The sequence below is a fragment of the Boeremia exigua genome (genome assembly GCF_020726555.1).
Source record: "Boeremia exigua strain MPI-SDFR-AT-0100 chromosome Unknown C7974scaffold_15, whole genome shotgun sequence".
Lineage (NCBI taxonomy): Eukaryota > Fungi > Ascomycota > Dothideomycetes > Pleosporales > Didymellaceae > Boeremia > Boeremia exigua.
Window position 1 is genome coordinate 667,498 of NW_025763532.1, and position 27,969 is coordinate 695,466.

A 27,969-nucleotide genomic window follows, 5' to 3' on the forward strand; every position below is an offset into this window, starting at 1 on the left:
GATATGACCATGTGACGGCCAAGCTGTGCACGGCTGGGACATCGACGATTGCTCCCATTTAGAACGACAGGGACTTATAAGAGTCAAGGCATCGTTGCCAGCAAGCTGCTAAGAAATCGCTACCGCTCGGTCGCTGCATATACGGCGACCGATTGTAGCTCCACGGTTGGCGACACCACGATAGCCTACAATCCAGCATGAGGAGGACAGCCCAACGCGACGACGGCCTTCTGTGAGATAGGGCAATGGCAGACACAAGATCCCATACGTAGTTGAACGTGTCTGGCCCATGAAAATATTAGTTCAAAGTTTCCTTGGTAGCTCCAGCTCCGAGACACCGAAATAACGTCGTTGAAGACCAATCCACGCCTTCATCGTTCATCTGCTTTTATTCATCATTCATTTGCTCTTATGCATATCGTTCTCGTCCTCTTTTCAAGACTCTCCACAGCACCACATCTAATCAACATACTTGCCCTCGACCCACCCCTTCCTCTTGATCCCCAACTCCACCGCCGCACTACCCCAATCACTCCCATGATTATGCCCCTCATTCCCCTCCTTACCCGCAATCCCCGCCCGATACAGCCCCTGCTCCTCGCTCAACAGCGTCAACAGCCCAAAAATCACCGGCACATTGCCATCCAGCTGCAGCCGCATCAGCCCATGACTGACCGCGTCGGCAATGTACTCGAAATGCATCGTCTCGCCCTTGATCAGCACGCCAATCGCGATGATGGCGTCAAACGGCGCCGTCGACTGCGCGTTCGCATCGACGCTCAGCTTCGTCAGGTCCGAGGTCGAGCCGAGCAGGTCGGCGGCCGCGCCCACGACGCCCGACGAGCTCGACTGCACTTGCGACGCCGAGTAGAGCTGCTTCACCGCGTACGGCAGCTCGTAGGAGCCCGGCACGCTCTGGATGACGATGTTGTCCGAGCGCACGCCGGCGTCGGCGAGGGCTTTTTTTGTGCCGTCGAGCAGCGCGGAGATGATGGTTGTGTTCCAGCGGGCGTGGATGATGCCGATGCGAAGGCCAGAGCCTGGGGGATGTCAGTTTAGGGGTGCTTGGAGTAGCTGGAGGGGTATGATATGCAATACGGGGTCGGGTTTGTGACTGCGGAGGGGAGGATGGTGGGGTACATACCGTCGTAGCTCTTGGGCTCGCCGGGTCCTTTGAGGATAGCCATGTTGTTCTTGATGCTGATATAGAATCTCTAGAAGCTGTGCGAGAATACGGAATACGATGACGGTTTGTGTGTGGGGTGTTGTGCCGTTGCTTGGACACTTGGAATGCAGGAACGCACTTGCCAGAGCTGCCCCGCATCCCGATTGACAGGGATGTTGCGTCGCGTCATCCCACACGGTTTTGGCGCCGCTGGTGCATCGTGCTGAAACAATCAACAGAAGATCACCATCTCAAATACGAGCAAACAGCAAAGTGGTGTAACAGTTTTAATAAAAGGAAATTTTGTTCATTCCAGCTGGCAAGCCCCTCTTGGGTACAATGCCGCCTATCCATCTAGATGATCGTAACATGCAGCTTCTCCAAGAGCTTTCGTAACACCAGTCAAATCCATACATATCATAGCTAATCCCAAACAATTTCCAACTCTACTCGCTTACTCGACGGTGACCGACTTGGCAAGGTTTCGGGGCATGTCAACGTTGACACCCTCGGCAACCGCCATCCAGTAGGACATGAGCTGCAGGGGAATGACGTTGATCAGACCCTGCAAGCAGTCGACGTTGCTGGGGACCTCAATCTTGTCGGTCTTGTCCGCGGGGAACTCAGGGTCGTCCACGTTGCAGATGATGATTGGTCGTCCGCTACGGGCAATGACCTGCTGGTAGGCGTTGAGCGACTTGGCGAAGATGTCGTCGCGGGTGAGGATCATGACGATGGGCAGGTTCTCGTCGACAAGCGCAAGCACACCGTGCTTGAGCTCACCAGACATGACAGCCTCGCAATGGAGGTAGGAGATTTCCTTGATCTTCAGAGCACCCTCAAGAGCAGTGGCGTGCTGGGAGCCACGGCCGAGGAGCAACAAGCTCTTCTGGTCCTTGAAGCGCTGGCAAAGCTCCTTGATGGGCTGGTCGAGCTTGAGGGTCTCCTTGAACTGCTCGGAGATCTTGGACAGACCGTCCATGATCTCACCACGCCTCTTCTGCTTGGAGGCACGGTCCTCGCTGAGAGACAGCGCGAACATGACCATGCAGACGAACTGGGAGGTGTACGCCTTGGTGGAGGCGACACCGATCTCGGGACCGGCGTTGATGTGGACACCGCAGTGGGTGAGGAGAGAGATGGAGGAACCGACGTTGTTGACAACACCGACGGTAAGGGCGCCACGCTCCAAGCAGTAGCGGAGAGCCATCAGCGAGTCGGCGGTCTCACCAGACTGAGAGACGAAAACGCAGGTGTCGTCACGGAAGACGGGGGCCTTGCGGTCCAAGAAGTCAGAGGCCAGCTCGACAGCAATGGGGATCTCGGTCAGCTCCTCGAAGATACCACGGACAGCCATGCAGGAGTGGTACGAGGTACCGCAAGCAATGAAGATGATCCTGCGGCAGCGGCGGATTGTAGCCAGGTACTGGCGGAGACCGCCGAGTGTGACGGTCTTGTTCTCGACATCGAGACGACCACGCATAGCGTTGACAACCGATTCGGGCTGCTCGAAGATCTCCTTCTGCATGAAGTGGTCGAAGCGGCCCTTCATGATCTCCTGGAGCTGGATCTCGAGGGTCTGGATGGCACGGACGTTGGAGGTGCCGTCATCCTTGTTCAGGCGGTGGATGTTGAGCGAGCCCTCGTGGATGTGGGCAATGTCGTCGTCCTCGAGGTACAGGACCTTCTTGGTGTGCTCGACAATGGAGGCTGGGTCGGAGGAGAGGAAGAACTCGGTGGGCATGGGAGCGCCATCGTCGGAGAGGAAAGCGCGCGACTGCGAGCGGTGCAGAAGGGACTTGTCAGGGGGAGCGAGGAGGTTGTTGCTCTTCTTGAGGGCAACGTTGTGGGAGGCGCTCTCGGCGGGGAGGGCGGTGTTCTCGTCGTTGTACTCGACATCGACGAAGTCGACCTTCATCTTCTTCTGTGTGCGGACACCGATGACAAGGGGCGAACCCTTGCGGGCGGCGACGACCTCATGGGGGTAGTGGATGGACTTGATCAGGAGACCAAAGGCACCCTGCAACTCCTTGATGACCGCCTTGACGAGCGAGGGGAAGCTGAGGTCGGGGTGCTCGGTGTAGATGTACTTGGTGAGCTTCGCGATGGCCTCAGTGTCGGTCTCGGTCTCGAACTTGTAGCCCTTGCTCTCGAGGAGAGTCTTCAGCTCCTTGTAGTTTGTGATGATGCCGTTGTGGACAACCGCGAATTCCCAGTCGGGGTCGGACCTGCAGGCACAAAGTCAGCGATGGTCCTCGGAGTTGCGTAATGGCACGGGTGGCACGGCGGGGTCGGCGAACCCGCAGGAGCTCAACAGTTACAGCTCGGACACGCCGTGCGCCGTGCAACCGGCTGGAGGCAGAACCACGTACCTGTGGGGATGGCAGTTGAGGCGCGAGGGGCGGCCGTGGGTGGCCCATCGGGTGTGGGCAATACCGGCGTGTGAGTCGAAGACCTTGTTCAGGTCGAAGTTCTGCTCCTCGACGAGCTTCTTCAGCGCGGCGACCTTGCCGACCTCCTTGACTGCGAAGACCTCGTTCTTCTTGTCACCGTCGACGGCCAGACCGGCGGAGTCGTAACCGCGGTACTCGAGACGTGCCAGACCTGTGGATTGCGGTGGTTAGAAGGGGGTCCACGACGCGGGGGAGCTGGCTGTCACCGCGAATTGCACGCGCAGCCATGCGGGGTCTTACCATTGACGAGTGTGTCGAGAATGTACTTCCTGTCCTTCTCCACCAGGTAGTTGATGTACCCGAAAATTCCACTGTTGACGAGCCTGGTCAGCCTCTATTCGCAGCGCCGATCGCAGCTCACATGGGACCGAAGCGGGGCAGCTTGACTTACCACATGATTGAACGAATGAACTATGATAGACTAAAAGAGGAAACGATCGTAAGGTGGTAGCAGAGTGGGAGAGTGCTGAGCAATATGCAGGATGAGAAGCTCGATGGTATGAGAGGAGCGAAAGAGCGGTCGGTGGTCGTGATATTTGTATCTGAGCAGGCCAAGCTTGCACCGAACCCACTTTCTCCATATCTATCCCCGGCTAGCCATCGACCTGCAGTCTCGCATAACCCGGTGGCGCCTTGACGCTAACCACACCACCCTTTCATCTTGCCTTTCGTGTTGCAAGCGCTGATACCACCTCAGCATTGCAAATCCATTCCCAAGAAGACATCTCCTATTCCGCCTCATCGTCATGGCTCGGTAGCCCGCCAGCGCTTCGGACATGGCGGCCGTTGTCGTTCCTGATCTGCCGCTATCTGTATTGTAGCTCAGGGACGAGGCGCAGCAGCACCTAAACATAGCACACCACGCCCGTTCACTACCACATTTTCCACCACGCTTGAACGCTTTCTCTTCCACGATACTATTTTGCGGCTCTTCAATTTTCGTGTCGAGTGGCGAGCATCGCTATGGCCATTGAGCGTGCCATGGGTTGCCTCCCACGCTTCGTACATAGGGCGTGTTTCTAATTGCACCGTGCTGCCGAAAGCGGTGCTCCAGCTACGTCAGCAGCGCCATCCCTGCCGAACGCGAGCCCCCAGGTCAAGGCCCCCTCAACCTCCAGCAGCCGGTCCTGGTAATGCCTTTGTTTTCTCGGAAGACACAATGGGCATTTGGTGTTTGCCTTATTCGTGCAGTGCAGACGTTGCAGACACTACGGCTTGTCGATATGGGACAGGCCATGTTTGTTGTCAAGAGCCCCACTACCTGCGATTCATGGTTGCCATCAATGCGCTCAACCAGATTCAAGAAAACATGGCATGTCACCGTGCTCGACGCTGCACATTTGTTATCAACGGGCAAGCCTTGTCTCAGAGCGTGCATGTGTACAGGGCAGCCATCGTCCCAGCCGTCCCCAGCGTGAGCAAGACACATGTGCTGATAGGTGCTTCCAAGTCTCTACGCCGCCAGCCACCACGTTTCGAGCTCCATTCTGCACCGCTGTACCGCGTGAGACATCGCCTGCTATCGTCGTGACATGTGCAGTCCTTTGCCTGCTTGAGGTATGCATGTACAACCGCGGATTCACAATTGTACGGTGAACCACGCAGCGCACTACTGCACGCTTTGCCGTTGCAGGCTGCTAGCTCGTCGACCAACGAGGCGTGTACACATACCGCATGTTCAGCTACGGAATCCTGCCGACCACGGTACTGAGGCCGCTTTGGATCACGTTCGTCGAGGACACTTCGTATGTGCCGAGTTTGCAGGATCGTGGTGGAGTTCTTGTCAGACAAAGCCTGACAGGCGTCCAGGTGTGGCGCGCGCTACCATCAGCCGCACTTTCAGCCTTACACACCGTTGACCAATGCTGACAGTCATTGGCGATGGCGCTTCGTGGAGGGGCAGAGACCACATGCCATGGGCGGCCATAGACGGCTTTGCGAGCAGGAAGAGCACTTAGTGTTTGAGGGCGTTATTGCTGACTTATACTTACGAGAATAGGTATAGCCATGCACAGCTCGCTGCTTCGGCTTGTTGTCCAGTCTAAAGGTAATCTATATCCAACCAGCCTCCTAAGAAACCTATGATACATTGAAATGTCCTGAAAACGCCCTTGCACCGCTGAGAGAACGTAAACGCTAGGATCGAGCTTAACGACCGTCGCAGTACCCTGGAGCCTTGGGCGCGCCTCCTGCGACCCAGCTCTGAATAGTGAGAGACGTAGTGTAGATCATAGCAACGGCACCCACAACACACATGAGAATATCCAGACTGCGTGCAATCGTGGTCCGAGCACAGGCTCGGTAATGGAGCATAGGCTGTGAATGGGTTAGTAGCTGCAAATCCAATAAAGTGTGTCGATGACTTACAGGGTAGATAAAGACCAGCGGGATACAGGCGAAGCTGCCAACAAGACTGACAAACTTGTCGAGGTCACCAGCACCCGCGAAAGCGATGCAAGCGCACAGCAAGACCATGAAGAAGCGGAAGAAATTCTTCTTCCACTTGATGAGCGGATTGTACTTGCCCGTTCTACTGAACAATTGCTGGCTGGTGATCTCGATCGCAGGGTAGATCTGCAGTGGGGTCGAGAGAAGAATGGCAAGAGAGTAGATGAACTGCACAGCGTTGACAAACTTGTTGTCCTGCGGCATGTTGAGCAGCACAACAGTCTTTGTCTTGGAGCCAAACGCGGCGTATGAGATAGCTCCGGCGCTGACGAAAACAACGGTGATGATGATCATAACGCCTCCGAGGACTTTGGGGAACTTCTTCGGGTCCTTCATACCGCTTTGGATCGGAATGATCAGGCCGATACCCTCGAATGTGAAGATAGCTGTACCGATGAACAGGGTCCAGTCCTTGGGGTTGAACATTTTAATGTCTGAGATACCACCCTGGTGGACGATAGTAAAGAGATCGTAGTAATAAAGATAGACGAGACCAAGGAGGATGAAAGCGTCCGCGAGAAGCGCGAGCTTCTGGATGTTGTTGATGTTGCGGTAGAGCGAGAGTGGCAGGAAGACGATCATCTGCATCAAGATCATGAACTTGATGTCGATGTAGGTTGCACAATTCGAGACAGCCAGGACGAACGCTTGCATGTTCTCCGAGACGAAGACGATGTAGGCTGACGAGAAGCCTATCTGCGAAATGACAAGAGAGAAGTTGATCAGGTTTCGCATCCATCTTCCATAAAGATGGAGTCCCATGTCACCAAACGAAGATTCAACCGCAAGACGGGTGTCGACGAGCAGTACGAAGCAGAAGTACGACAATCCTGCTACAGCGAGCAGTACGGCGTTCGAGAAGGCCATGCCACCATTGAGGAACGCTCTGGGCAGGAAGAGAACGCCAGTGCCGACGAATGACTTGAGGAGCAGCAAGGCAGCTCCTGTAGGCGTACCCTTGCCCTCTGGTCTCGGTTTGCGCTTTCGTCGCTTGCCAGGTGTGGCGGGTAGAAGCCCACTTGATTCACCATACTCGCGCTCGTCTTCGGAATGCTCGCCGGAGTCTAAGGCATCGGAGGAGAAGTACTCATCAGGGCCGAGCACCTCATCGTCGTCTTCGAGCGATTCACCAGCGAAGTGGCCATACAGGGTCAGGAACTCGAGAAAGTTGCTCGTGAAGGGCTGAGGTCTTTGCTGTGCAGGCTCACCGATCGTGCCGTAGCCAGACGGGCCAGGCGCGGGTGACGGACTCGGTGCATTTTTACGCAGGTACTGCCGACGGAAGCCGCCTGGCTGTCGGATGGACGATGCGCTGATGTCGGTGTCATCCTTGCGGCGAGACGCATGGAAGCTCTTGCTGCGGGCCATCTTCCCACGCTCCTCAGCGGCCTGTTGTTCGCTCCACCTGTATATTTGCCGTGTGATGTCACCGCCCTGCAGCTGCAGACTGTTGAACTCCTCGTCCTCGTCCTCGTCGCCTCTTCTGCTCTGAGACTCGTCGTCACCGCCGAATCCTCGCGTGGACCGGCTAGGAGAGCCATACTGTCCCACCAAATGGCGCCGCACAATCTCAGGGTCTTCGTAGGGTATGGGCGAGCGACCGCGGCCATCGTAGGAGCCAAAGTTGCTTGGCGGACCGCGAACAGAAGCCGCGGCGTTCATTGCAGGCGACTGCGGCGTGGCAGACGGCGCAGCGAACCTGGGCGGGCTCTTTCCAAGCGACTCCTTCAGCGCAGAGGACAAGGCTGACGTGCCGGGCCCAGGGAGCGATGTCTTGTGCTCGGCGCGGCCAGGCAGCGGCGTCTGGATGGGCACCGGCGAGACCTCGTCGAGCTGGGCAGGGGTCGGGATCTGGCCAACGGCGGGCGTGCGAGACTGGATGGACGAGGGTACAGGTGAGCCCAGCCGTGCAGTCGATTCTGCACGCGGCACCGACTGCGACATGGTGGACTGCGCTGGCGAGCTCCGGCCGGAGTCCCTCGACGAGGAGGGCACCGCCTGCGGCATCGACGACTCTGGAGGGTCTTTCGCCATGGCAGCTGTGTCTAACGCGTCTGTCGCGTGCTGTCGAGGTTTCTGCGCAGCTGCGAATCAAGCGTCGGCTATTGATGTGTAACGTCGGCGATAGCAGTCTGCCCGGCACACGTTAGCTGGAAAATGCCTAGGGACCCAGGAGCGGCACAAACGTACCGAGAAGCTCCTCTGTAACACTCGAGATAACTGCACCGAAGAGATGAGATGAAAACAAACGTGAATCTGGCAGAGGAATGTGCCCCGACGCCGCGGTCACAGGATTGGATACGAGCACGCGTGGGGCGGTCGCGGGATAACCTTGTGACCTACCCTGCTCCGGGCAGGAAGCGTCTGAAGCGGCTCGTGCTAAGCCGCCGAAAGGATGTCAAACGAGCCCCAGTTCCACTTGGCTGGAGCAAGTCAGTGACCTACGCCTATCGTCATCGCTTCCCGCGCAAGTTTTAGCAACGCTGTGAACCTGTCCGTGTTGTCCCATGCTTCCATCACCGGACTTAGACTTCAAGCAGCAACGGCCCGATATGTGGTTGGTACCCTGAACCACGATTTGAGCCACAGTGACACTGTCAACCACACCATGGCAGACGTCAGCAATGAACGACCAGGGCGCATGCCGCCGAGGTCCCGCTCGAACTTTGCAGCAAAAACAGCAACTGATACTTCTCAACGGCTGCATCGACGCTCGTTTGCCGAAAGCTCGCCTCCGCCCAATGAGAGCACTCCACTGCTACACGCGGCTCAAGCGCCAGATGCTCAAGAGGAGGACCATGGCGTCGAATGGTTGAGGAGTTGGTTCTGCAACACTTTCCACCTGTCGCGGACCAAGTCACATTCTAGTAGCCAACATGGCCATCGCAGAGTTCCCAGCGAGGTCTCAAAACCAAGACCAGGGGCTTTTCCGAGACCCGTGGGAGGCACCGATAAGCTCGGCACGTTCGCTGGTGTTTTTGTGCCTGTAACGCTCAATGTGTTGAGTATCCTGATGTTCCTCCGATTTGGATTTATTTTAGGCCAAACAGGTGTAGTAGGCATGATGGGTGAGCATCACCTTAGTTTGTCTGGAGACCTCTGTTCGCCTCATAGGCAAGCCGACGATCAGTCGTAGAAGTCAGGTTCCCTTCGTTGATCACGGGCTTGACTACATTGTCGAGCATGAGTGGCGACGAGCGACGACAAGAGGTTTTCCGGACGAACTTCAACTTCCTTGTGGAGCTGCGAAAACTGACGACTATAGGTATGCTCGTGGCTGGCTACGCCATTAATCTTCTCACTACCATGTCCATCTCTGCAATCGCTACAAATGGCACTGTAAGAGGTGGAGGAGCATACTATCTTATCTCTCGAAGCCTTGGTCAGTCTGCTTCTTGCCTTGTTTACATTCCAGCTCTACACCTTCAATAGCATTGTTCAGACGCTGATGATGACCACAGGTCCCGAGTTCGGCGGTTCCATTGGCATCGTATTCTATCTAGGGCTTGTATTCAGCACGAGTCTGAATGCCGTTGGCTTGATCGATTGCTCTATCGAGAACTTTGGCAGCCTTACGGGGTCCATGTCTCAATGGATGCCTCAGAGCTACTGGTGGAAGTTTCTCTGGGCGACGTTGGTGCTCCTGGCGTGCACGCTGATCTGCCTAGCTGGCAGTGGACTGTTTGCACGCTGCAGCAATGGTCTGCTAGTCATATTGTTGATTGCTATCGTGAGCATACCCGTATCAGCAATGGTGAAAGACCCTTACGTGGACGATAAACATGGTATTGTTTTCACTGGGTTTAGTCTCGACACTCTGAGCGACAACATGATGCCTCGTTTCACTAAAGGTGCCGCTGGCAGTGTGACCAAGCACCGAGAAAGTTTCCAGGATTTGTTTGGCATTCTCTTTCCCGCAACAGGGGGGATCTTAGCGTAAGAAACGACCGTGCCTTGCCCCCTGATGCTTACTGACACTCTTCCTACAGTGGAGCCAGCATGTCTGGAGATCTCAAGCACCCCTCCAAGGCAATTCCAAAAGGAACGTTATACGGACTCGGCTTAACCTTCATCCTCTACACTACGGTGATCCTAGCCATGGCTTCTTCAATTGGACGAGAGTCACTATACAACAATACCAACGTTATCCAGCTCACTAACCTATCTGGAGTCGTAATTCTTCTGGGGGAATACGCGACATCACTGTTCTCGGTCCTAATGGGCGTCATTGGCTCCGCAAAACTACTCCAGGCACTTGCCCGCGACCATCTGATACCTGGGCTATCTATCTTTGGCCAAGGCACCAAAACAAAAGACGAACCTATCTATGCGATCGTGTTCACATACGTTCTTGCGCAGCTCACGATGTTCGCAGACATCAATCAGATCGCCTCATTTATAACTATGACGTATCTAATGACCTTTCTCGTTACGAATTTGGCCTGTTTCCTGCTCAAAATCGGGTCCGCTCCCAACTTTAGGCCCTCTTTCCACTTCTTCAATTGGCAGACTGCTGCAATGGGCACAGTAGTTTGCGGGACGACGATGTTCTTTGTAGATGGATTCTACGCGTCTGGTTGTGTTGCTCTGCTTCTTACTGTGTTCATTCTGATTCACTACACAACGCCTCCCAAACCATGGGGTGATGTTAGCCAGGGGCTTATCTACCATCAGGTCCGGAAGTATCTCCTTCGCCTTCGCCAAGAGCATGTCAAATTTTGGAGACCACAGATTCTTCTTTTGGTCAATGACCCTCGACGTCAGTACAAGCTAATTCAGTTCTGCAACTCGCTTAAGAAGGGTGGACTGTTCGTACTCGGACATGTCATTGTGTCCCAGGACTTTGGCGAAGCTGTGCCCGAGGCGAGACGACAACAAGCACTGTGGCTCAAGTATATTGATTTTTCAAAAATCAAGGCCTTTGTCAACGTCGCAATCTCTCCCGCGGTAGAATGGGGAGCTCGCAATCTAGTTCTCGGCGCAGGACTGGGTGGTATGAGACCAAACATCGTTGTCATGGGCTCCTACAACCTTACTGAGCTTAGAAATTCGCAGCCTAGTTTAGGTATCCCGTCGCCCCAGCCATCACGACCTACGAGTAAATCTACGAATCAATCAATTTCTCGCCAGGCGATCCAGGCAGCGGCCCGTCGCAAGCAGACAGACAAGGTCACCGGAATGCTCCCCACCGATACGATTAGACCAGAAGGCTCAGTAGGGATACAAAGCTACGTCACCACCATCGAAGACCTAGTACTTAGACTGCAGATGAACGTGGCTATCGCGAAAGGTTTCAAAGATCTAGAGTTGCCAGCCTCACGGCCACCAATGATGAAGCGCGCGTTAGGCCAATGGGGACTTGCCGATGCTGAGGTTGACGAGCCAACCAAGAAATACATAGATCTATGGCCAATCCAGATGTCGGCAGAAGTCGCGACTGCGGGCGACGATCACAATCGTAAGAATGTTTTGACCACTAACTTCGACACATATACCCTGATCCTACAACTCGGATGTATCCTGAACACTGTCCCATCCTGGAAGCGTTCGTACAAGCTGCGGATATGTGTTTTTGTCGAATACGAGACGGACGTCGAAGAGGAACGAGGACGAGTCACTACGCTGTTACGCAACCTGCGGATTGAAGCGGAGGTAAGCCCATTCATCAGCACGTGTTCTTTTTCAATCATCTACATACTTCTATCTTTCAAATAACCCCATCAGCCTTTATGGATGTTCATTTTCTGACTGGTATCTTTAGATTGTCGTCCTCTGGCTTGCAAGTGGTGAGCTAAGCATGTATGAGGTCATCGTAAACGGCCAAGACGAAGGCAACTTCGAACAAGTAGCCAAAGATGTGGACTTCTCCCTAGAAGACGAGCGTTGGTGGCAAGATATCAAGAGGTTGCGTCAACCCAATTTCATGAGCGCAAGCCAGGAACTCGCACAAGCCAAAGATCTTCTGGAAGCAGTATATGCATGGCCGACGGCCTCCTTCCAGCACGGTCGACGTGATACGAAACCAAAACGTTTTGCTGCACTGCAAAAGCTGCTCCGTCGAGCTAAGAACAGGGCATCGGTCAGCGAAATCAGAGATACGGGCGCCAGTGTGGGTATGCGCAGTCAGAGACTGTCCGCCGACCTTCTGCTTGATGGCGACAGTGATTCCGGAGTTGCTAGCGATGGAGACGATGCGGATGACGAAGCAGCAGTCACGGAGAGCGAAGCAGGCGTAAGCGGTAGCAACTTCGACGAGTATGACCTTGACGCCTCCGAAGACGACAGCGACTTTTCAGACCCTCATCGGCCACGTGCCATTGCCAGATCCAGGACCACACCTTCTGGAACGGGCGTGTCTTTCCTCAGCAAGAAGCTTGATCTCAGAAAAGCAATTTGGAAGGGCTCACCTAAAGAGTCCTCCCCCAGAAGCAGCCGTCCGGCGAGCGAATCCAGTCCACGACTCAAACCGCATTTGCAATCTACTGCCTCCGACGCCGCAATATCCACTACTAAGCATCGTAGTGGAAAAGCCAGAAGCGCTGCAAGCAGTGTCTCTCAGCTCTCCACATCACAACTCTCCTCCTCATCCCGCGCACCCCCAACAATCCGCGACCCCGAATCCCTCCCCAAATTCTCCTCCAAAACTGTCCCCCGAACAGCAGTCGCCCAAGACGAAGCCCCAGGCCCATCCATAATGTTCGTCGACACTCCCACCGCAACCCGGCACCCAGACCCCCTTGCCACAGCCACCCTCCCATCTCCCAGCCCCACTCTCTCAGGGACTCATTTTACATCGTCGGCGCAGCACTCCCCCGCGCCTTCGCCCTCGCCTGCAACCCGCCACAGCACCCCCGCCACCGCGTCCCCCGCTTCCGGATTCCCCGCCCAGCAAGCCATTCCGCTGTCGTTCAACGACCTGCCGTGCCGTGCACAGCACCTCATTCTGAATGAGTTGATCCGGTCGCAGAGCGAGGCGACGGCGGTTGTGTTTACGACGCTGCCGAGCCCGATGGATGGGACGTGCAAGAGCGAGAGTGAAAGTGTCAAGTATGTGAGTGATTTGGAGGTGTTGATGGAGGGGCTGGGGCCGGTGTTGTTGGTTAGTGGAGGAAGTATGACGGTGACTATGAATTTGTAGATGGTAGGCTGCGGGCCGCGGATGTTGCTCGAAGGCGGGAGGTTGTTCTTTAGCTGAATTTGATTTATTTTTGGTTGGTGGAACAATTGTAGACTCGTTTGTCTTTGTTCCATTGTAGAGCTTGCGCGGATATCTTGAACAAATCCGCTAGATTCATGTATGATGATTATCGAAATGCGTAGACCACAGTGGCTATGGTACGATCATGCATCAAGTAGACTATTTCATAGTATCATTATGAAGCTTATACCATAAGTAGCCAGTCTCTACGGTGTTACCCTGTAGTGTGTCACATCAAATCTTTCAAGCCAATTGGAGAACTTCACAGCATCTCTATTCTTTAAGTTAGGTGGTCCACACATTCTGTCAAGCACCAATACTGGAGGTTCGTATCGCGTTCCTTCAGCAACGAGCAGAGGGAGAGCGTGGAAGGTACAAATGGTTGCGTATTGGTATCGTTGTACAGCTATAGAGACATTGTAAGATCTACTCGCTATCCTCGCTCTCACTATCATTTTCAACCTCGATCTTCTCGTCGACAATCTCCTCCTCATCTGGCTTGCCAGTCATGGGGTACGCTTTCAGACATGTTATCCGTGTGCCAGTCGAGTATGTACCGAGCAGTCGGCCAACCTGCTTTGCTGCGAATCCACTGCCCTCTTCCGCATCTGCGGTCGCGCCGCTCTTCAGTTCCGCAGTGTCGATGAGCCAGAAGCGTACTGTGCCGTCACTACTTCCAGTCACGATAATGTGCTTCGAGTTGTCGGTCTTCGAGTATGGCAGAACCTCAAAGTCCTTGATGCGTCCCGTGATGCCAGCTGCCGGGCCACCGATCTGGGCGATGAGTTTGCTGGAAGGCATCTCCTCCTTCTTGGGCTCGGCGTCCTCGCTTGGTGCCGTCGCACTCGTGTCGTAGAGCAAGATACGGCCATCCTCGGTCGAAATGAGGAGTGTGTTTGGGCCCTCTTCCGAAGGGAGATAGTGCATCTGGTGCACCTTCGTTCTCGGTGTAGGCAGGATCTTGGCTTTTGGCTTAGAATCAATGCCAAACACCACTGCACCGCGCTCAAAGGCCACAGTGAATTCTTCACCCTCCTTGTCCCAGATCACGCGTCGCCCCTCGCCGGACTGGAACCGTCCCTCGCCAACTGAGGACAGCATCTCGCGCGAGAAATTGAGCACACCGGCCTTCTTGCCAGTCACCAGATTCCATAGTCTCATGCACTTCTCGCCCTTGCCAACGCTGACCATGAGCTTGTTGCTCGGGTGCACAGAAAAATCATTGATGCCACTAGGAACTTCGCCTGGCCCTGCGGTGTCACCGCTCGGTCGTCCCTGGGGTTTAGGAATCGGGGCCTTGATGGTGGATAGCGCGGTCCAATCGCGGGTACGCGTGATGGCTATTGTGCTATCTTCTGCAGCGCTAAGCAGTTTTGCGCGTGTAGGAAAGTAGAGGGCTGTAATGTTAGAGGAGTGGTGGAGAAGAGAGCCCAATTCCTTGTTCTTGGAGTTTTCGGTAATAGAGACTCCTGTCAAGCTGGGGAGTTTGGGGGTCTTTGAGGGTACCGGTGGTGCTGTAGAAAGAGAGTAAAGGTTGATTCGCTCATCCGTGGCGCCGGTTGCTAATGTGACTTTGTTGGTTTCATCTGAAAGTGGGCAGACAGCTAAGCAGCGGATTGCGGATGCGTGTGCGTTGAAGAGGAAAGTGTCTGTGAAATTCACTTTGGTCTTTTCGGCCTCAGGTTCTGATGCATCGTGTTTTCCGGTAACAAGATCTGACGGAATTGCTGCGGCAAAACCATGCAGAACTCTCTCGTAGGATCCAGTTATAACCTGGAAGCTGGGAATTTCTGACGTTTCATCCTTTGGCGCGGGGATGGGTGCTACTGCTGCCTTGCTCTTGCCTGGGACGACTTTCTTACTGCTTGCACCTGGCTTGCCTTGGGCTGCAGCTTTTTTTATGGCCTGTTTTGTGACTGGTGCCGTCTCTTCCTTCCTGCTCTTCAGAGACTTCGGAACCCTTGCCGCCTCGACATTCTCGTTCTTCCTCTTAGCCATTTGAAAGTATGTTGTCAAGCGTGTTTGTTGATGTGCAGACACTTTTGAGGCCGCAAGAAAAATACGGCAGACTGAATTCAAAGGTAGCCTAGCCATGTGCAGCGCTAGCGTAAAGCTTATCTGGGCAAGTGAGCTCCCTCACGAAACCTCACGCAAGTCCCTCAGTTCAGCGTACTGTCAATCACATTTCCATCAACGAACGCGCTCTACAACCCCCATAATCCATCACCTTGGCGACACTCGTGAACAACGGATGTCGGCCACCGTTCGGCGGTCCTCATATGTCCCTCGACGGTCATCGTGATGCTTTACTTAGGGAGAAGCGGAACGAGAGCGTGTAAGTACTACGCGCCGATATTGTCGCATTGCAGTTTTTTCGATTCTATGTGTCGATGCGACACCGAAAAATCGCTTGTTTCGTTTTATTATTGTGTTGTGGTGCTGATATCGCGTTGCATAGGACGTGCAATGAGTCCCGCAAGCGCAAGCTGCGCGAGCTTTACAAGTACACGGTCTACCTGGATGTGCCCGACAAGTGGGCCACCAACACCCAGTTGGACCAACTAGAAGGCCGATTCTTAGATGAGAACGATATTGAACAGTAGGTTTTCCTTTTCTTTCGTCATGTTTCATCTCCACAGCACCTGATCATACAATCATGTTGCTATTGTCGTTCCATTCCACTGACATCGTTGCCTTGCAGAGGTCGACGCTTCAATGACGCAACACTACCGTTCCCATTCTCTGGACAGCAAGCACCCTTACCGTCGACTTTACCTTTTGCGCATCCTGGAAAGCCTTCATTCTCCTCTTTCGCAAAATCATCGCCATCTCCTATCACCGGCCCGAGTCTGGAAGAGCAATTACGAGCAGCGTCTGCCTCGCCCTCAGTCGTCACACAGCCACTGCCACCTCTAGATGCACCTACGCAAAGCGATGATTACCGACCCCAAAGATCATCCTCAGTCGTCCCACCTGCCGGCGAATCGTCACCCGCGAAGCCGTTATCAGTCGAAGAGCAAGAGCCCGAGCAGCCTTCTGCTGCGGCGCAGCAACCCACGGAAGCACCAGCCACCCAGGACATCGAAATAGGAAGCGATTCTGGCCAAGAAAGACGCTCAATCGAACCGACGCTTGTTGCTGACCCTGTTCCGGAAGATGGTGTAGATGCGACTGTGGAGGAGGAGAAGTCTAAGACACGTAAGGTCGTTCAACTTCCATCGAAGGAGGCCCAAGAAGCACGGCTTCAAGAGACGGAGCAAAGACCGGAGATTGTTGCGAGCAAGGAACGGAAAGAGGAGGAGCGACCTGCGTTACCACAGCCCAACAGCGGGGCAGATATCGTCTCTTCGCCTTCATCCACAGTCGGACCATATTCACAAGCAACCCCGCACGCGCCGCACCACTCCCCCGACACGAGTCCCGATACCGAAGCTTTCCATGATCCCATGCATCCTCTCGTCTCCAACGATGACATTCTGGACCCCGCGGCGCAACAAGTGAAGGAAGACCACGAGCGTGCGCTGCAAAAACAAATGAAGGAAGCTCGAGAACGTGCACGTGGACCCGAGTCACCAACATCAGATGTCGAAAAGCAAATTGAAGATGAACAGGCGATACGCTTAGCTCGAGATGGGAAGAGTCGACTCAGTGAATCAATCGGGAAGACAGGCCACTCGATGACACAAGAAGCCGAACAGGTAGTCAGTAAAATTGCTGTCGCATATGGAACACGGGAGCATCCAGAGCCCGCTGCGGATTCGCTTCCTACCCCAACCACAACAGCCCCCGAGCCATCACTAGTAGATCGCGAAAGTACAGACAACGTTGTTACCCAACACAAAGAGAACCTAATCGCCGATCACCCAACCCCTCCTGCCGATATCGACCTTGATATGACTGAAGCACCAGCGGTAGTCAAAGAAGACACCGCTTCGATGCAGCCCTCACCGCGCCGTGAGCGCATGACAACTAGGGTTTCTTCGGGGGCCATCCGTCAGAAATCCGTCTCGGAGATCATCAGCGAACATGCGGCGCACAAGGCAGTACTGACTCCCCAGTCTAGCACTTTATCCAGTCCACAACGTCCACGACAACAGGATCGAAAGTCAATGGAAGTTTCAACGGTCGTCTTCGCAAAGAAGAACTCGAGCAAAACTCAAAAATCCATGCAACTCTACGATCAGGACTATGCGTCGTTGCATGGGGCATCCGAGGATTCGAGTCGGGATTACATGGAAGGCCTGTTCAGGTCACAAGCGCACATTCCACCACGGTCTTCCCCACTGCAAGATCTTGTCACTTCTGCTCGAAAGACACTCTCTACATCCGGCACCCTTGCTATGATTCGCGAGAATCAGGACTTCAAAATCCTTAAGCGGGTCTATCAGCTTCAAAACGCTAATCGATGGTCACTCAGACAATTGCAGAAGTCTGCTGAGCCGGAGCGTCCTTTCACACACCAAGACCAGCTCTTGCTGGAAATGAAGTGGATGCAAACTGATTACAAGGAAGAGAGGAAATGGAAGCATGCTCTTGCAGCGACTTTTGCTGATTGGTGCGCCGAATATGTCCACAGCACTCCAGAGGAGCGCACAGCTCTTCGATTCAAGGCTCGCACCCCCAAGGCGATGATGCAAACAACGGCCGAAGATGACATGCACGATGCACCTACACCGGATCTTGTACCATCTGGTGCGCATGAAACAGAGAGCGAATCGTACGCAGATGATGACGAGCTCCTCACACCGTTCCATACCGACCCTCCCGCTGGCGTGTTTTCTCTTGGCTTCAATGATGTCGTCATGAAGATCGACCGCACCCCAGCTAGCGATCATATGTTCCGCGAACTGCCTTTCTACGAGCCCATGCTTGAGGGAGCTAGCGATGTCACGCCTTTTTCGATATCCGAACCACCCATCCTACCCGTCTCAAAGTTTGTTACTGGGAAGTTGGTTTCAAAGATTAAGGGTCCGCCGAGGAAGCGTAGCAGATACGACTACGATTCGGAAGATGAGCTTTCAACACCACCTAGTCGGGCTGGTACTTCTGCGGAGCATTCCATGCCGTCCACCCCCGGACGGCGACTTTTCTGCCGGAACGACCTACCTCCCGAGATGACCGATGTTGCGTTGTTCAATGCCGAGAACAAGCATGTGAGGGACAGATTGCAAGCAGCGCATCAATTCAGGCCACCTACTGAGTTCAATATGCCTTCAGTCGCTTTCTTCGAGAACAGGACACCGTCACAATGGTTGTGGGAAGAGGATCAGAAACTCCGCGCCCTTGTCAAAGAGTACACCTTCAACTGGTCCCTGGTTGCACAGCAGTTGGCTTTGCCCTCAAAGTTCACCTCAGGGTCTGGTCGCCGCACACCGTGGGAATGCTTTGAGCGCTGGGTGCAATTGGAGGGCCTGCCTGCGGAAATGTCTAAGACGCAGTATTTCCGCACATACCAAGGACGTTTGGAACAGGCCAACAAGATTGTCTTTGCTCAGTATCAAGCTCAGCAACAGCAACAGCAGCAACAGTCCGGGGGAGCAACACCGGGACAACCTAGGAGGCGTCCCACAACCACGCCAATCCGTGTGGAACGCAGACGAGAAAACCGCCACCTCGCTATCATTGATGGTATGCGTAAGTTGGCCAGAAAGCGTGAATCCGCCGCACACAAGCAGGCGGAATCACAAAAGGCAGCAGCACTTAGGAAGGCACACGAGCCTGCGGCGCCAAAGAACAACGTGCACACTCCGCAAGAGTTCAGCAAGCTCAAATGGGAACGCGAAGAGAAGCTGAAGCAAAGACAACTGCAACAGGAGATAGCCGTTAGGGTAAGTGCGATCGATACACTTGGTAGATATGAAACTAAGAACCTGCAGAACCAAATGGCCGCCCAGCGCCAAGCCCAGCTCAATGCCCAGAACGGAGTACCGAATGGTGTACCACAAATGCAGCGTAATGGCACACCTGGTGGCGCCAATTCCAACATGCCCGCGCAAATGGCCACCAATCCTGCGCAACAAGCCCAGAATGCGGCTGCGATGGCCGCGCGGACCCAACAAGGCCAGCAAGGAATGCAGAATAACCTAAACATGGCTGGCATGCCGATAGGTACACCCGGCGTTCCCCAGGCACAGATGCAAGCCAACATGCAGAATGGTCAGCGTATGGGACCTCCAGACCAGATGCGCATGGCCATGCAGCGCAACCAGTTTAACAGCCCTAACCAACAACAACAATATCAGTTGCAACAGCAACAGCAACAACAGATGAATATGGCCAACAATCTCGCAGCTCAGGGTATGAACATGAACGCGCCCAACGCAAATATGATGGCACCCATAGGCAGCCAAAACCTGAATGGAAACATGAATGGTACCATGAATGGTATGCCTAACAACGGAGGGTCACCGCGAGTAAATCAGGCAACGCCCAATATGCAGCGCCAAAACGTACCCAATGCTGGCGCGCATATCCCCCAGTTCCTGCAACTGCAGAATACCATCAAGATGCAACATCCGGATTGGACCAATGAGCAAGTGCAAAAGTCGGCCTCAGAACAGCTCCAGAGATACATGGCTAAGCAACGTGTGCAAGCGATGAATGCTGCAGCCGGTTCTCCCGGAATGGCTTCGCCATCTCCACAGATGGCCAACAATCAGTTCATGCAGCAGAACGGCGGTATGGCTACTAGTCCGCCCGTCAATGCAGTCCAAAACTATCAACAACAGCTGGTTCAGCAGCAACGATTAATGAGCCAACAACGACAACAGGCTGGAAGCCCTGGTATGACTGGACGACCATCAAGCAGGAGCGCTACACCTCAGAATCCACAGCAGATGCAGCAAAGCCCTGGCCTGGCACAAGCCCAGCCTAATCGTACCTCCTGAGTAGGCTACTGATGACCTCTGGAGGCATCTCATACATTCGATGCTTGTCTTGCACTGTATATATCTTTTTAATGCTCTTTTTATCCGCCTTGACGACCGTACAAGCTGGTTCAGGAAATCCCAATGAATGTAGCCCTCGAGGGCGTGTCAGCACGGTGTTGGCGGCGTGTCAAGGCGTCAGAAGGTTGGCGTAGGTGGAGGTTTGATAAGCGAGCGGGTACCTAGCGACAATGCAAGCGTTATGTTTGTTGGCCAAGAGGCCTATAGATCTTGAATACTATTAGATTCCAGACATGCTCTAGACCCACACATCCTTTAAACGTGCACCTTTACTTCAATGAGTTGAGCTTCGAATGAACTTTATTTGTGTATTCAAGCAAACTTTCGTATCATTACAAAGTGGCTGATGTTGTATAAGTGGCTGATGTTGTATGTATCTACACCACATGCGTCACATTCATAGCCTCAGTCCACGGCTTCCAGAACTCCTCAATACCCCGCTCGTACTGCCATCCAGTCCAGTCCGGTGTCGTCAGGCCCCAGGTATCCGGAAATCCTTGCACGCCAGACCTGATCCTGTAGCTACCCGCAACACTCCACATCATCCAGCTGATCTTGTTCTCAATTGTGTACTCCTTCAGGCAGTTCTGAAGAGTGTCATTGAACAGCGTCTCATCCTGGCCACTGCCAAACTCCGAGATAATGACTGGTGTCTGTGTGACGGCCTCGGGGCAGTCGTTGGTGATGTTGCACGCGGACGGAGCTTCAATACCGAGCGCGTTCATACCATTCCGGTAGAAGCCCGCCTTGATGATGTCGCAGTTACCGGTGTCAACGTCCTCGCTCATGCGGTACAAATGTAATTCCCACACCAGCTTCTTGGACCAGGCGTGGTCGGCAAGGTTGAACACGACGGGCTCGCGACGGGCGGCGTCGCGGATCGCGGTGCACTTGTAGCAGGGCGCAGTTAGAATGTTCTTGCCGCTGGTCAGCGCGGACAGGTCCTGGCCGTACTGCATGCCGCCCCAGATGATGAGGATGTCGGGGTTGGCGGCGTGGATGGCGTCAGCGCCCGCGGTCATGTTGCCCACAAGTGTGTCCCAGTTGTAGTACAGGTTTGTGATGTTCCACGACTCGCGCATCTCGTTGCGCAGCGACATGCTGACGACGTTGGGGTGCTGCTTGGCCCAATTGGCGACGTACGAGAGGCCGCGGCGCCAGTGCGTGGCGTTGAAGTTCACGTCGTCGAACCAGGCGTTGCCGTCGATGTGGGAGCAGCACCATTGTGCCTTGCCAACGTGGACGTCGGGCGAGATGAAGATGCCCTTCTCTTCGGCGAGTGACACGATGTCGGACCAGATCTCGAAGCGGGTGGTCTGTGTCGTCCAGCCCGGGTTCTTTGCGATGATCTCATTTGTGACCTTGGTCCCATTGACGTAGCCCAGAGCGTTGATCAGCGCAACCTCGAGAGGTACATCTGTTCCGTTTCTGTCGTAGACCTGATCAACCATCTCAATGGCGTAGCCCCTTTGGTGGTCAGTCAAAGTCTTCTATATAATGTGAGTACTTACATGCGGATGTAGTTCCAGCCAACACTTGCAATGTCGTCAAGAATCTCTCCTGCAGATGCCCATTCAAGGCCTTCTGGGATCATAGTCTCTCCTGTTGTGATTGTTAGCAATTGCCGTTATACGGAATTATCTTTTGCGTACCCGACATTGGCCAATTGACACCAGCCCAAGTGACGGCCTCACCACGGCTGTCGACAATCTCTCTTCCCTGGGTGCTATACGGGCCATGGAAGTTTGTGCCATTGCTCTGCCTCCTCATATGCTGAGAGAAGTGAGGCTCTTCAGCAGTTGGAGGCAGGTAGCTAGCTGACGCAAGAGCGCCAGCAAACACTGTAGTCAACAATAGCTTTGGTCCCAGCATTGTGCGTTCTGCAGGTCTTCACGAGAGCTGTGCTCCAACTTTTCCGGGGCCACTGCACTCTTATACCGCCGAACTCATCCTGCTCTTCCGCATCATAACCTGCATAATTCCCCCAAGCTCTTCCAAAGCTATCCGGATTGACGTAGACGTCTGCTGATCGCAGCCGGTTCGTCGGGCGATTGCCGTCCGAGTGCTAGGCGTCCAACGGACGTTTACTAGGAAGGGTAGACCGTCCGCTGGTGACCATGTGGGGGAAGCGGTGTTCCGAGATTCAAAGGCGCGCTCCGCGTTTTCCAAGACTCAAAAGTCGCTGGATTGCGGAGAAATCGCCGCGCTAGAAAGAATTGAGCCTCAGGAACCGGCACTCCTGCCGAGGTTCAAGTTGCCTCGACATTTCACCGTGGTGAGATCGTCATATCACCACTCCAACATGGTTAGAGGCTGGATGAAGAATCTCCAGGTTTTTCGAATACATTGATTTAGCGTGGCTTCCTCAGTGGACGCGTTGCGTGCAGGCGCGAAATTTGGGTAACTGCAAGGGTTGGTCTAAGATTACTTGCATTGAACAGCAAACGAAAACGTCTTAGACTTTCCAATGTACCGGGTGCCTCCTAGCTTACACAAGCTGTGTACAGTCTTATACATATTATCTTTTGTTGTACGGCACACTACAACTTCTGAGGCCATGGTTTCTGGACGGCCACTATTTTTGGAGTAACAGGACACAGGTCGAACAGCACAAGCCAAACCAAAATCCCGGACAGGTCTGCAACCCTGCGACTTCTATCGCTTGCGACATACCTGGCCCATATGTGGCATTGATACTCAAGATACGCAGAGTATCATGGCAATGAATGTGAACATGTTATACATTTTTGGTATCGCATCTGTCATGATGGGTGACATGCTACACATGCACCAGGACTATCCCTTCATGCTTCAAAACGCCCACTCCTTGAATCGGTGCATCAAATAACTTTGAAGACTTCGCCATGCTTGGATTTTATTATCTTTTGAGATGTTCGCTCGAGGGCTTGGGCGAGTTGCTTATTTGCCTTTGGGGTTGTTGAGTTGCTGCTCATAGAACTTTGCCGGCCAGACACCCTGAGTGTGGTCAGTGAATGAGCTTATTCCTCTCATCAATATCAACTCACATCGCTCTGCTGGCTCGAGTGGTTGCCCTTGAAGTGCTCCGAGTCAGGGCCTTTGTTGCTGCCACCCTCCTTTCTGCCTTCGTTGTCTGTTGATGAGCCTGGACGTCCACATTAGTGCTTGATGTCAGGGCGGCGCCAAGCGCTGTGTCTTGTTTATGTACCTCGTAGGCTGGCTTGCGCAGGCGTGTGTGTGGGATGGCCTCCACCGGCGGAGAAGCGGTTCTCGATGTTCTCGACGCCCTGTGTCTTGTAGGGGTTGGGGAACCAGTACTGTCGCATGTACAGGTAGTAACCAAAGCCGACGGCGCCGCCTGCCATGAAGATTTTGGGCACTGAAAGGGGAGACATTTTGGGGTTCGTCGTGCAATTGAGATGTGATGTGGAGAGGTTTGGAATGCTGTGGTGTGATGCGTAAGGGTAAACCGTGAGAAAGTATGGACGTCAGAGCCTAGAGCTAGGGATGTTGCAGGTGATGTTATTCAATTCCAGGCCAATGGTAGTGCAGCAGAAGCGCGTCACAATGCTGTACGAACTGTTTGAATGGTGTCGTCATAACGTCCAATTGATGATGCCTTAGGAAACCTCAGCGGAGCTATCCAAAAGGCGTTAGGGCTGAGATGCGGCTGAGACACAAGCCACAGTGGCTGACTATCGCTTGCGAAACATCTCCTGGAAAAGGCAACTGGACACGCAATCACTGACTATTTATCCCTTGCGCGAATTGTTGAGAAGAGGAGGAAAACCACTGTCGACCACAGCGGGACACGAGAGCTTCATGATTGTTCGACAGCAATAGACCTGGGAAGCAGCGACAGCGACCGCATTCAGCGCATCCCAACACCATGGACGGTGATCCGGCTGTCGAGCCAACACTCGATGGGTTCAGCCGCGTGCTGCCATTGCCCTATCGCGTGGCGCTCATAATCGTCCTTGGTATGTCTACAGAGACTTCAATTATGTGGCTCCTCCGCTAATGTGCTGCTGCAGGTATTTGGGCATGGGGCCTCAACCTGCACTATCTCTCCTTAATCCGCATCGACGTCCCCTCGCTCATACGTTATCCTTCACGATCCTCGCCGCACCACCTCCCGCATCACCTCTCCTGCTACCGCATTGCAACCTTCCTCTCGATACCGCTTGCCCTCTCTCTTCTGCTGTTCTGGACCTTGACGAACGGCAGCCCAAGAGACATCGCAGCATGGGAGATTCTGCCGAATCTATATCTCCTTGTCCTTGTCGTAGGCTTCATAGCGCCTCTGCCTTTCGTCTCACGCGCCGGGCGCAGTAGAACATTAAGCACGCTGAAGCGCATAAGCATTGGAGGTATTGCGGAGGCCGCGGACGGGAAATTCGGCGACATCTTGCTCGCTGATGCGTTGACATCGTACGCCAAAGTCTTGGGAGACCTGTTTGTTTCGCTGTGCATGTTCTTCTCGTCCTCGCACAGCAGCACGGGTCCACCGAATCGCAATTGTGGCGGCGCATTCTGGGTCCCCTTTGTGATCAGCATACCATACTTGATACGGTTCCGACAATGCATCACGGAGTACTTTCGCGTGCAGCGCGCAAATGCACAGACGGGCACGATGTCGAAAGCCACTGGTTGGGGCGGAGTGCACCTCGCCAACGCGCTCAAGTACAGTACTGCATTTCCAGTCATCATATTGAGCGCGCTACAGCGAACCCCAGAGCCAGAGAAGTACGGTGTCAGCGAGGCGACATTGTTCAGGATGTGGATGATCGCTGTGTGTGTCAACTCTGGTTACTCCTTCTGGTGGGATGTGATGCGCGATTGGGACCTTAGTCTCTTCTCGCATAGGGAGAGGAACAATCCTGAGTATCCCTGGGGACTGCGACGACACCGGTACTTTCACGCCAAGGAGTTTTATTACGCTGCAGTTTTCATGGATGCATTGCTTAGGTGTACTTGGAGCTTGAAGCTGTCACCACACCTGGACCATTTCAACGATCTCGAGGGTGGAATCTTTACAATGGAAATACTCGAGGTGGTGAGAAGATGGGTGTGGATCTTCTTCCGTGTGGAGACCGAGTGGGGTGAGTGCATCCATGTGCATCTTGGTGTCGAGAGATTGAGCATTGCTAACAGATGACAGTACGCACCCACCGTGGTCCAGCTCCCGACGACATCCTTCTCGGCGACGTAAACTCCAATCGGTACGATGACAGCGAAACGGACCGCTCAGATTAGATACCCATAGACTAGACCTGTTTTACAGCAATGATACCCCAATTCTACGACTCGACAACCTCCACCACGGATGAATAGACTGCAGGATCAATTAACATCGCCCAGCAAGGATCTGAGTTCACAACTTCGAGTACAGAAAGCATTGGGACTTGGAGGTTTCCAGCCATGCATCCCAACAAGATTGCCACCCGATGTCAACTTCTGTCGTAAGAGTACCAAAGGCATCATGTTGTACGCTCCTGTGACGCACCGAGTCGCTGACCACTATGTAAGTCTCGAGTCAGATAGCAGTACTGGTGAAGCTGTATGATGCACATGTCTGAAACACTAGAAGAGAAAATAGATCAACGGCTATCGGGTGGTGGACGGTTGGTATGATATGCTCCCGAGTGAACTCTCTATCTCCATATTTGTGTAGTTGCACTGCATATGTGAACTGTTCAGTGAAAGTACGCCCTGTAGAGCTACTAGCTTGCTTTCTGACACGTGTGAAATCAATGTATGAATATGTCATTAGTGTATCTGAGCACCAAGTATCATTGGAATATCAGTGAAAGTAATCCACGCTAAATGGCTCGGACAGGCTTAGCGGTGATTCTACGTCAGCAACTTCCACTTACAGCCGCTCTTCACCCTACGACCATATTTTCACAGATGCTTGTAATGATCGACTCGTACCAACCGCGAGCTACCAAAGCTTCCAAGGAGCCGTGAATTAGACGTCGGACATGGCTTTTCCCGGATTCAACGCTTGCCTCAGCACAATCTCGAGGTGGCGCGCAACACGGCTATCGGTCGTGTCTTCACCTTGTCGGAGATCTTCCCATACTCCTACGATGAGATCAAGGTTCTTCGAACACGACTGTGATGTTCCTGCCGAGCCCTTGCATCGATACCAGACTGGTGGGTATCATCCGGTGCATTTGGGGGATTTCTTGCACGACGGCAGATACAAGATTCTACACAAACTAGGTTGGGGCGGCTACTCTACTGTATGGGCTGCGCGAGATCAGAAGTATTGAATCCTACTATCTTTGCAGCGCATCATACTAACCGCAGGCAGAACAAACACATACGTTGCAGTCAAGATACTAGTCGCCGAGCAGAGATGTCAGAATCGAGAGCTGGCGACTTTGCGTACCCTCAAAGAAGTACAGTCTGATCAGCCTGGCTATCAAAATGTCATGACCATGCAAGATTTCTTCCAGGTTCAGGGTCCTAACGGAACTCATGATTGCCTTGTGTTAGAGATGCTTGGGCCTAACCTTGGGGATTTCATCGGGGCCTATGTCGACGAGCATAGATACCCTGGAAAAGTCGTCAAGAGCGTTGTAGCTGAAACTCTCCTTGGCCTACACCATTTGCATGAACAAGGCATTGTACATGGAGGTAGGTAGCCAGGCAATCCGTCTTGGTCTTCCATCGCTTACATTTCTCAGATCTCCACACCCGTAATGTGGCCTTCACGATTCCCTCTGTACAAGAATTGCGAGAGCAAGAATTTCTACAGAAACTGGGAGACCCCAACACGAGTCCCATCCGAAGGGTCGACGGAGCTCCGCTTGAGCCTAGCATGCCCCAGTACCTTGTAATGCCCACTGATTATCCACATGATTGTGAGTCTGCGTTTGGTCCGGTCAAGATCATCGACTTTGGTCAATGTTTCTCGAGCAACGACATCCCACTTGAACTCCATACCCCGATCTCTGTCCGACCTCCCGAAGTTGTTTTCAAGGATAAAGTGGATTATCGGATGGATCTGTGGAGTATGGGCTGCATGGTAGGTGTTCAATCTCAATACTGTTGTTACAGCACGCCTGACTAACGCAAATGATCAGTTGTTCGAGTTAGTCACCAAGCAACTACCTTTCGATGCCCTTATGCAAACGCCCTCAGGTCTAGTTGCGCAGATGCTAGAGAGGACCGACGAGGCGTTACCTCGTCGCTGGCAGGAGATCTGGCGACCAATGTCTCTCGAGAACCAGGCCAGGCGGGACAAGTTGCGTGCGAAATATTCGTTGCCACTTGAAGCTGGACGTCAGTATGGTCTCCAAGAGTGGTTGCACAAGATGTACTTTGAAACGGAACAGAGAGTCGATTTGAGCCAGGAGGACATGTTCAAGGTCGGAGCGCTAATTCACAGGATGCTGCGCCTCGAACCTGCAGCGAGGCCCTCGGCGCGAGAGCTTTTGCAAGACTCCTGGTTTCTGGAGACGTAACAAAGGTTCTTTATCCGCATTTTAGTTGGTGATGTGTTCGAAAGAGCTACAAGAGTATTTGTTTGCTACCGAATTGTGATAGCGAGGTCACAAACAGCAGAGCAGTTCCAGCATGTAATACATTGGCAGCATCCTTGACAGGCATATGATGCAGTGTCATGACTTCAATTCGCGTGTTCATGTCCAAGCGAATCTAGGATACACAGGGATTGGTGCCAGTTAAGGTGTTGTGTCACCACAATGTCTAAATCGCTACGCAAAAGAAGGTGGTTTATCGTAAAACTGTGCGTGATGTGTGGATGCC

The 27,969-nt window shown here is 53.5% G+C and overlaps 10 protein-coding genes across 10 annotated transcripts; 4 read left to right on the forward strand and 6 right to left on the reverse strand.

Annotated features, from left to right (window-relative positions):
- Positions 1 to 370: 370 nt before the first annotated feature.
- Positions 371 to 1,427, reverse strand: C7974DRAFT_476434 (6,7-dimethyl-8-ribityllumazine synthase). The gene is made up of 2 exons (XM_046146684.1): positions 1,145 to 1,427; positions 371 to 1,040 (listed from the first exon to the last, which is right to left on the reverse strand). The coding sequence occupies exons 1-2, from the start codon at positions 1,185 to 1,187 to the stop codon at positions 460 to 462; spliced, it is 624 nt and encodes a 207-aa protein (XP_045991459.1). The 5' UTR covers positions 1,188 to 1,427; the 3' UTR covers positions 371 to 459.
- A 27-nt stretch (positions 1,428 to 1,454) lies between these two features.
- C7974DRAFT_346313 (glucosamine-fructose-6-phosphate aminotransferase) lies at positions 1,455 to 4,177 on the reverse strand. Its single transcript, XM_046139379.1, has 4 exons — positions 4,010 to 4,177; positions 3,859 to 3,929; positions 3,538 to 3,769; positions 1,455 to 3,393 (listed from the first exon to the last, which is right to left on the reverse strand). The coding sequence occupies exons 1-4, from the start codon at positions 4,012 to 4,014 to the stop codon at positions 1,620 to 1,622; spliced, it is 2,082 nt and encodes a 693-aa protein (XP_045991460.1). The 5' UTR covers positions 4,015 to 4,177; the 3' UTR covers positions 1,455 to 1,619.
- Positions 4,178 to 5,766: 1,589 nt separating this feature from the next.
- C7974DRAFT_437883 (amino acid transporter-like protein) lies at positions 5,767 to 8,073 on the reverse strand (the record flags this gene model as incomplete). The annotated part of the gene is made up of 2 exons (XM_046145224.1): positions 5,767 to 5,934; positions 5,986 to 8,073. 2 exons carry the CDS (start codon positions 8,071 to 8,073, stop codon positions 5,767 to 5,769), a joined length of 2,256 nt encoding a protein of 751 aa, XP_045991461.1.
- A 431-nt stretch (positions 8,074 to 8,504) lies between these two features.
- C7974DRAFT_346320 (amino acid permease-domain-containing protein) lies at positions 8,505 to 13,413 on the forward strand. The gene is made up of 5 exons (XM_046139380.1): positions 8,505 to 9,134; positions 9,332 to 9,448; positions 9,528 to 10,002; positions 10,056 to 11,718; positions 11,828 to 13,413. The coding sequence occupies exons 1-5, from the start codon at positions 8,675 to 8,677 to the stop codon at positions 13,202 to 13,204; spliced, it is 4,092 nt and encodes a 1,363-aa protein (XP_045991462.1). The 5' UTR covers positions 8,505 to 8,674; the 3' UTR covers positions 13,205 to 13,413.
- A 172-nt stretch (positions 13,414 to 13,585) lies between these two features.
- Positions 13,586 to 15,309, reverse strand: C7974DRAFT_405911 (WD40-repeat-containing domain protein). Its single transcript, XM_046143093.1, has one exon. It carries the CDS (start codon positions 15,260 to 15,262, stop codon positions 13,691 to 13,693), a length of 1,572 nt encoding a protein of 523 aa, XP_045991463.1. The 5' UTR covers positions 15,263 to 15,309; the 3' UTR covers positions 13,586 to 13,690.
- Positions 15,310 to 15,421: 112 nt separating this feature from the next.
- On the forward strand, positions 15,422 to 20,459 carry C7974DRAFT_81239 (MYB and HSA domain-containing protein). The gene is made up of 4 exons (XM_046147317.1): positions 15,422 to 15,599; positions 15,723 to 15,863; positions 15,966 to 19,092; positions 19,141 to 20,459. Exons 1-4 carry the CDS (start codon positions 15,544 to 15,546, stop codon positions 20,149 to 20,151), a joined length of 4,335 nt encoding a protein of 1,444 aa, XP_045991464.1. The 5' UTR covers positions 15,422 to 15,543; the 3' UTR covers positions 20,152 to 20,459.
- Positions 20,460 to 20,517: 58 nt separating this feature from the next.
- On the reverse strand, positions 20,518 to 22,479 carry C7974DRAFT_81242 (beta-1,6-galactanase). The gene is made up of 3 exons (XM_046147318.1): positions 21,864 to 22,479; positions 21,723 to 21,813; positions 20,518 to 21,678 (listed from the first exon to the last, which is right to left on the reverse strand). Exons 1-3 carry the CDS (start codon positions 22,081 to 22,083, stop codon positions 20,589 to 20,591), a joined length of 1,401 nt encoding a protein of 466 aa, XP_045991465.1. The 5' UTR covers positions 22,084 to 22,479; the 3' UTR covers positions 20,518 to 20,588.
- Positions 22,480 to 22,665: 186 nt separating this feature from the next.
- On the reverse strand, positions 22,666 to 23,779 carry C7974DRAFT_405915 (uncharacterized protein). The gene is made up of 3 exons (XM_046143094.1): positions 23,399 to 23,779; positions 23,238 to 23,335; positions 22,666 to 23,187 (listed from the first exon to the last, which is right to left on the reverse strand). Exons 1-3 carry the CDS (start codon positions 23,583 to 23,585, stop codon positions 23,131 to 23,133), a joined length of 342 nt encoding a protein of 113 aa, XP_045991466.1. The 5' UTR covers positions 23,586 to 23,779; the 3' UTR covers positions 22,666 to 23,130.
- A 127-nt stretch (positions 23,780 to 23,906) lies between these two features.
- Positions 23,907 to 25,503, forward strand: C7974DRAFT_346333 (EXS family-domain-containing protein). Its single transcript, XM_046139381.1, has 3 exons — positions 23,907 to 24,170; positions 24,225 to 25,292; positions 25,352 to 25,503. Exons 1-3 carry the CDS (start codon positions 24,080 to 24,082, stop codon positions 25,444 to 25,446), a joined length of 1,254 nt encoding a protein of 417 aa, XP_045991467.1. The 5' UTR covers positions 23,907 to 24,079; the 3' UTR covers positions 25,447 to 25,503.
- Positions 25,504 to 26,086: 583 nt separating this feature from the next.
- Positions 26,087 to 27,967, forward strand: C7974DRAFT_81268 (serine protein kinase). Its single transcript, XM_046147319.1, has 4 exons — positions 26,087 to 26,461; positions 26,510 to 26,835; positions 26,886 to 27,226; positions 27,285 to 27,967. The coding sequence occupies exons 1-4, from the start codon at positions 26,175 to 26,177 to the stop codon at positions 27,663 to 27,665; spliced, it is 1,335 nt and encodes a 444-aa protein (XP_045991468.1). The 5' UTR covers positions 26,087 to 26,174; the 3' UTR covers positions 27,666 to 27,967.
- The last annotated feature ends 2 nt before the right edge of the window (positions 27,968 to 27,969 follow it).